Here is an 8,128-nt window from a genome sequence, read left to right as displayed (position 1 = left end):
TTCCATTAACAATCCGAACTTTTCTGATTGGGTTCCATTAATATATCTTGCAGAACTAGAAATTAAAGAAACAGAAGACACGGCTTCCTATGCCTCAATTTAGACTTATACCTCTTATTTGACATCAGTGGTCATCACAATATGTATAGGAAGATGTACAGTGGTATGAGTGCCAATGAGACAACTCTCCATCCAAATAACAATTTATGAAAGTAAACAATTATAGGTCAAGGTACAATACCATAATCTATGACAAGAAGCCGGACGGTTTTAATTTTTAATGTATACATTTTCTTCAAATACTGGGAATGGTGCGAAACAAGGTTGTCCTTTCTTACCTTGGTTTTTAATCAAAAATGAATAAAATGTGAAACTAATATATCAATGATGAAATATTTTGTCTTTACATTAAATGCAGATAAATACAAAATGAGATCAATGTCGGTAATATTATCTTTTTCTATGAGGCGTAGAAAATAAAGGAGGGCGAACGACATATCATAATACATATACATGTTCAAAATATCTGTAAATGTTACTATATTTAGGAATGTACGTTCTATTGAAATGATTTGAATTTGAATTCTTTCGCTTGTCCACCATTTTAGATAAGAAGAAAAAATGGCAAGTATGAACTATTAAAGTTTAAAAAAAATGAAAATTATACAGAATTCGTTAAGATTGCTTCCTTTTCGCTTAATCTATTTTCTGAAGATAATCTATTTGCTAATTCTTAGAAAGTATAAAAAGTCACATGTCATTCCCTAGATGCATGTATATAAATTTCATTGCAAAAATATACAAGGTTGCCCTTTTAAGTACCAGTTCCCTTTAAAGCTTATTTAAAACGTTCAGACAAAACTGAACCAATTATGCTAGTAAATGACTTTCCAATACAAAGTTTTATTAACCACAGAAAAAATGCATTGTAAGCATATCAATCTCTCGTCTGCTTGTGGTTTCTGTAGGAAATATTTTTAGATTAATAAATCCGTGTATCAACCAAGGTAAAATATTGTACTTTATTGATTGTGACGTATTTACGCTAAATCTGTTCATGCTTGTATTGTAGCCTTGTTCTTACTATATTTAGATAGCTGGGAGTATATCGTCGACCTTTTCATCCCATTGATATTGATCACAAACGCCGCGAGTCCCGGACAGATAAAATTGACAAGCAAGTGTTATAAATAATATGGCCGCGTGGTCATTCTAATGCAAAAGTCATGTCATTGACCACCTCAGTGAACCTATCATTATATCTTGTGATGTTTCATGACGGGGAATATGACCTCTACAAATGATTTGATTTCTTAAAAGCATCAAAGAAATTTCAGGTACCTGTAATTCTGTGGTTGTTGTTGGCCACTGTTTTTCATTGATGTTTTCGTTTATTTGAAGAAAAAATATTTCGGTTTTGGTGTTCTCGTTTATTTTATTTTTTTTACCTTTTGTTTTGTCGCGGCCTTCTATAGATTATTATATATTTTGCCATTTGATTACGGACTTTCCGTTTTGAATTTTCCTCGGAGTTCGGTAAATGTTAATTTACTTTTGCTGAACGTCCAGTGTCAAATATTACTGTTATGTTCAGTACAAGCAAACAAATCACAATAAATGCAATAAGTAAGTTTTGCAAGGTAGGGATCACCTGGATGAAATGCGGAACATTTGGATTGTCACTGGAAAATGATGGTATGTTGTTTAAAGATAGACGTTTTGGAAGCCACCTCACTCTTTCAATCATTGTATATTTTCACATTTTTTGTATGCTTCTCTGTATCAAGGTTTTACAGAATAAGCTATCAATTATATTGTATGTATAACATGGCAAGTGTATCTAGTTATTTCACTTGTAGCAGTTGAAAAGAAATAAAAACTGATATAAATGTGTCCATTTTATTACTTGTTCGTAGCATGTCGACAAATCACACATTAATGTTAAGGAAATGGGATAAAAGATATTACATGCAAGTCCGTTAATTATACATAACTACATGTAATTCAGATTAAAAAATACAAATTTACGAAGTTAATATTTTTTATCATCTTTTGCTATCATATGCTGTACCTTTTATAGCTCCCATATGGTGTGCCTTTTCAAAGTTAAAAAAAAAATAGAAACATTTGGACAATAGTTGAACGGATTTTGTGTTTGTATGTTTTATCTCTCTGACTTTTTCTTTACCGCAAATGTATTTTAAAAATAACCTTTTTTGAGCTATTGAAGTATAAACGACAAAAAGGGTATTTGAAACAATAATAATAACGTTATTTTTTCCAGATTTTCGGAGTTATCAAGTGAATTGAAGACCAAGTCAAACAGAAAGTTCAAACTATATCAATATTAACTGCACTTTATCGAATGAGATAATAATAATACAGTGTAGAAATAAGAAGACTGCCACAAAACACAAAGTTTTTCATAATCTTCAGTACAGCTTTACCGTTAATAAAATTGAGACTGGAAATGGGGGATGTGTCAAAGAGACAACAACCCGACCAAATAAAAAACAACAGCAAAGGGTCACCAACAGGTCTTCAATGTAGCGAGAAATTCCCGCACCCGGAGGCGTCCTTCAACTGGCCCCTAAACAAATATATACTAGTCCAGTGATAATGAACGCCATACTAATTTCCAAATTGTGCACAAGAAACTAAAATTAAAATAATACAAGACTAACAAAGGCCAGAGGCTCCTGACTTGGGACAGGCGCAAAAATGCGGCGGGGTTAAACATGTTTGTGAGATCTCAACGCTCCCCCTATACCTCTAACCGATGTAGAAAAGTAAACTGTTTTTCTGCGATATACTTCGTCTTTAAAAGAAAAAATGTCAATATAGAAATAAAACAACATTCAAAACTGAGGAGAATTCAGGCCCAAGTGATTCTACGTATTTGCTGTAGTTGAAATGCGCAAAATTATTTTTTCAGAAAAAGGGAGACACTTTATGAATCAACATTAACAGATTTTAATTTTGTTCATATATGTTTATATATTTTGGGGTTAAGTGTAATGTCCATTTACACCGAACAAGTACACACTTAGTTCAGGGGCCAGCTGAAACCCGTCTCCGGTGGTGTTTTTTTTTATTGCAGTATTGAATACCTATTCGTGGCATTCACCGGGCTGGTTTCTCCGCCTTTTGGACGGGTTGTTGTCTCTTTGACACATTCCCCATTTCCATTCTTAATTTTATTAAATGGATTAAGATGTGTTGTAAATCTGTTGTAAATCTTGATTTACATATATAATTAATTCAAGAGTAAGAGTTATATTATGTTTATCGACCGAAGTGACACAGACTTAATTGCTCTAACTCAGTGTGTGTTTAGTAAGCACTAAGCAGTAACTAGATAATATAGTACTTAAACGTTGTGCACGATGTTCCTACAACACGACGTTACACTAAAAATGCGGCGTCAAAGAGGGTTTTTGACTTTGATTAATTTTTGCAAGTTTTATTCGGGTTTTTTATATGTTGTTGGTTGATTTCTGGTTCTGTTCTTTTTGTGATATCATTTTATCATAAATTACCTCAAGTTGTGGAAATCGATTTAATAATGTTAACCTTTTAAGTTATTTCACCTAAAATGCAGTGCTTACTGTCGCAAGTAATGTAGATATGAAAAATTGGACGGAAGTACTCTACATGTGTATATACGGTTTCCATAAATAATGTGCAAAACTTTTATCATAGGATGTTTAACTTTCATGGTGCATATCATCTGTTATTGTAAAATTTCTATATCTTAATTCAACCCCAATACAAATATATATCTGACACTTTGCAAGTAAATCGAAACTTTTTTTAACCTTGATTAATTTGAATAGAATTGTATTTTTCTTGGCACATAATTTGTCGAAATACACCCCTTCAATTTCTTGAATCTTGGCTTGAGAATTATTTTCCATGTCTTCTAAAGTTGCTTGCTTAAATTGTTTAACTTCTGATATACATCTTAAAATATAGTAATCTACTCCTGAATTGTCCGTAAAAACGGCTAATATAATCTCGGGTTTTATTAATTCAATGAAACGGTTTTCGTCGCTGTTTTGGATTTGTCTTTTAATTACCTCAATTTCATGCACAAGTAAATATTGACGAAAAGTTCCGGCTTCGCTAGTACACGTAGTATAGGAATTACTTTCAGTTATAACATGAATAGCAGGACAAATTGCGAAGTAAAACATTCCGTGGACTAGTATTAAGTCTTTTAATATAATTGGTGAATGCACCTTACTAAAGTGACGACTTTAAATGATCTATTTCGTAGTCCTTCCGCAACATAAATTAAAATTCGCATTTTACATTTAGAGGATTGTCTTGGTGTTTCCAATTTGTCTTTGCAAAAGTTGAACGAAGTTCATGTAATGAGATTTAATTTCCCTTTTCACGATACTTTTAAATAAATCGATAAAAGCTATAAACGATCAATAAAAATTGCAAAATTTAACCTGTGTCGAATCTATGTCCCGGCCGGAGTCTATACATGTAGCAACATGCACTATTCTTTTTTTTCGGCAGCCATCAACATCTTTTTTCCAAATTTCACCAAACGATTTGTTTTAATTATTATGAACATTTAATTGAAACTTTAGGACATGTAACGTCTGAAATTAGCGTTTTTCGGATTTTTCGACGTTTTTAGACGTTTGGACAAAATGGCTACCGTTTTGTAATGTGTTGAAAAAATGTATTCCTTTAAGACCCAAATATGTAGTAAATAAGAAAAGAATTTTGTCATTTTGTACTCTTCCTGTATCTAACTTTTGTTTTGATCAATTATAAATAACTTATTAAAATATCAGTTAAAAAATACGCGTTAACTGCTTTGAAAAATGAAATATCAACTTGGACAAAATGGCTACCGCTTGAAAAACGACTGTGTAGAGAAGATTTTATAAAATCTGCAATATTTGAACTCACGAACAATGAGGCAAATATTTGTACTTTTGGTAGATGTTATTATTGTCTTACTCTTTTTATTCGTTTTCCGCTATATCTACTTATAAAATTAACTTTTAGTCGTTAAGTTACCGAAAAACGTCGTTGGACATTTTTCTTATTCCAGCTTAATATGCGGCCACCGAGTCAAATAAAATTTGGCAAAATAACGGCTTTAACGCCACAAAGAACCGACACATGCCGTTGTTCCTGTCAAGTTTCCAAAAGATCAGAGAATAAGAAATATGATCACTATACATAAGAGTCAAAACAGTTTTTCATAAATGTAACGTTGAACATCCATTTTGTTCACATAGCTTTCTTATTTTAATCCTCAAATATACTAGATATTACTTAGTATGTGATCAAGAGCTATAAAAACATAATCATAAACATATATTGAATTTGTTTTAATAGTGGTTCGTGTTTGCTAACATTTTTATTTTGTTTTGCGGAGGAAATTTCGAAGATTGTGTTACAAATCGTAGGGGTTGTAGGAACAGCGTGCGTAACGTTTTAACGATCAGCTATGTTTATGAAATAAATGAAATGCCTACATTATTTTCGATACATTTTGCTACAGTCAGCCGCTATTATTAGCATAAATGGTAATACTATTAAAATGATAGCAGACACTCCCATTCCTGTGGAAGATGTCCGTTTGTCGTTGTTTATTGATATAAGGGAGCGTATTGCAGCAGATGTACTGTTCTTTTGGATTCTTATACTATCGCGTAGTTTCTGCAGTTCCTGTTTGAGCTCCTCTTTAATCTGTTCTGTTGTAAGATGTTTTCCTTTTAAGTGGCTTATATTAGCGCAAGAACACAGACATCTTTTAGATGGGTTCCATTGACTGGTTGTCACGAGATTTGATGTTACAGATTGTATAGTTGAAAATACGGACGATTGACTGGTTGTCACGATGTTTGATGTAACAGGTTGTACAGCAGAAAATACAGAAGATCGACTGGTTATCACGTGATTTGATATAATTGGTTGTGTGGTTAAAAATACAGAGGATCGACTGGTGGTCATGAGATTTGATGTTACGGGATGTATGGTTGAAAATACAGACGATCGACTGGTTGTCACGTGATTTGATTTAACGGGTTGTATAGTTGGAAATAAAGTAAATTGACTGGTTGTCGCGTGTTTTGATGTAATTGGTTGTATAGTTGGAAATACTGAGGTTCGGCTGGTTGTCGTGTGATTTGATGTAGTCGGTTGTATAGTTGTTAATACCGAGAATTGACTGGATGTCACAGGCTTGGTTGACTGTTTTGTTGCAGGTCTTACATTTTGTGATGTAGCAGGGATAGGATTATCTGTAAAAAAAATCGGATAACTTTTAATGATTTGTTAATGACATGTGCTAGATGTCCAAATCAAAAGTTTTAAAGTAAACCAATATCAAAGAAGACTTAGTCTGTTACCATGTAATGTTAATCAATGCAGCATAATTCTACAGACAAAGAGTAAAATGTCTTTATCGTAATGTTGATTGGAACGACAATTTTGTTTTTTATATAACAGGGATTTTTCTTATTTCAGAAGTAAATATGCAAAACTATCAATTGGAACCGTTCTGGCAGAACTTTGAATTTGAAATAACTGCAGAGATTTTGAGATAAAAAGGTTTTTCATAAAGAGTCAACTATATTTTTTTTAAATTCAAAACTGACTATCAGGTGACATTTATAAAAAGAGTAAGTAAACTTTTTTTCTTATTTTGACCATTTGATTTTCTGGGGTAATCATTTGGTAATGGTTTATGAATAGAATATACTAGCAAATGAGACCAGAAAAATAAATAATCCCGTCCAAGACGGATAAAAACTGATATTTTGCACCACAAAATACAGGTTATATATGTATGTATAAAATCGACATCAAAATTTTCATGTCCCCATCCGATAATCAAATGGTCACCCCCTTGAAATAAATGTGCTATTTCTACTTACTAAAGGGAATGCCTACAGCTGCCAACGAACCATTGAAACTTCGTCGAGGCGAACCTAATCCACCACAGCGGCCTCCCATGTGCATTATAAATGGAAAATAATAATAACCAGGCATGTAATGAATATTATGTAATTTAACAGAGGTGTCTTTCCAACCTGTTGTGAAATTATTTTGCATCCAACCGGGGTATGGATCACTGTGTAAGTTAAAATAAAAAGCAAAATAACTATTTGGTGTACGGTCACAATTTTGAAATGTAAAATCCTTGCCATTGGCACTATATCCTTGTGTGTTGTTATTTCTAGCCATAGAAACGGGCAAAAGTCCTAGATAAATAAAATGAACGTTAGGACCTACTCTCTTCGGTTGATTATAACCAGGGTAGCTGTCATAAAAATATCCCAGAGATTGATTTTTGTAACTCGACAATTGTTCCAACCTGGTTTCCCATTGCGAACCATCAATATTTAGGTGTCGCAGTAACGCAAATGATCTGTTCGGATTCAATCTACTCATATCAATACCAATAAAACTTGCTGTATTCCGAATAAACGTGTAGCCATTTTCTTTACCAAAAGCACAGTAGGCTTTGAAAGTGTTTTGTCTGTCATTTTTTAAAAAGTAAGTTCCATTTGTAGGGTGGCCATGACTTTTTTGTGTTAAATACACATCTAAGCAAGAGTCTACAAAACAAAAGTTTTATATTTTATACAAATGACTAATATTCTATACAAATGACTTATATTTTATTCAAATGACTAAAATTCTACCGGTTGGGTATTGTATCATATTCCTTATAGTATCATATTTCCCTTTCGTCACACTTTCGGGGTCTATATTTGTACTTTGAAAGATAAAAACGCACCGGGTATCACGATCCGAAACCGCGTGTGGATAATTCAACCGTGGAAATTGAAATTCATTCTAGCATAAAGAAATAACATACTTTCATTACTTTTCCGTAATTTTCTGATTTAAAATGAAAATGTCAGCCAAGCAGATAATTGATTAACTATACGATATATACTAGTAATTCCTTGATGTAAGTCATGATTCGTCTGTTTTAAAATACAGATCTTTGCAGTCTGTTGCAACGTTTGTCGTCCAAGTCTATACAGACATATACTTGTCTTGGTTGCAGTGTCTTGCAAATCTTGAATTCAGTATAAGAAACTATATGAAAAAATGTTTACTTACCATAAGCTAAACAGTCTAT

General features: G+C 32.7%; 1 protein-coding gene across 1 annotated transcript; it reads right to left on the bottom strand.

Annotated features, from left to right (window-relative positions):
* Positions 1 to 5,482: 5,482 nt before the first annotated feature.
* LOC139513324 (uncharacterized) lies at positions 5,483 to 7,835 on the bottom strand. The gene is made up of 2 exons (XM_071301714.1): positions 6,912 to 7,835; positions 5,483 to 6,275 (listed from the first exon to the last, which is right to left on the bottom strand). Exons 1-2 carry the CDS (start codon positions 7,426 to 7,428, stop codon positions 5,509 to 5,511), a joined length of 1,284 nt encoding a protein of 427 aa, XP_071157815.1. The 5' UTR covers positions 7,429 to 7,835; the 3' UTR covers positions 5,483 to 5,508.
* Between the last annotated feature and the right edge of the window lie 293 nt (positions 7,836 to 8,128).

Source organism: Mytilus edulis, chromosome 2, assembly GCF_963676685.1.
Source record: "Mytilus edulis chromosome 2, xbMytEdul2.2, whole genome shotgun sequence".
Classification (NCBI taxonomy): Eukaryota; Metazoa; Mollusca; class Bivalvia; order Mytilida; family Mytilidae; genus Mytilus; species Mytilus edulis.
The sequence above is the reverse complement of the archived record's forward strand: the minus strand, read 5'-3'. Positions and strand labels throughout refer to the sequence as shown.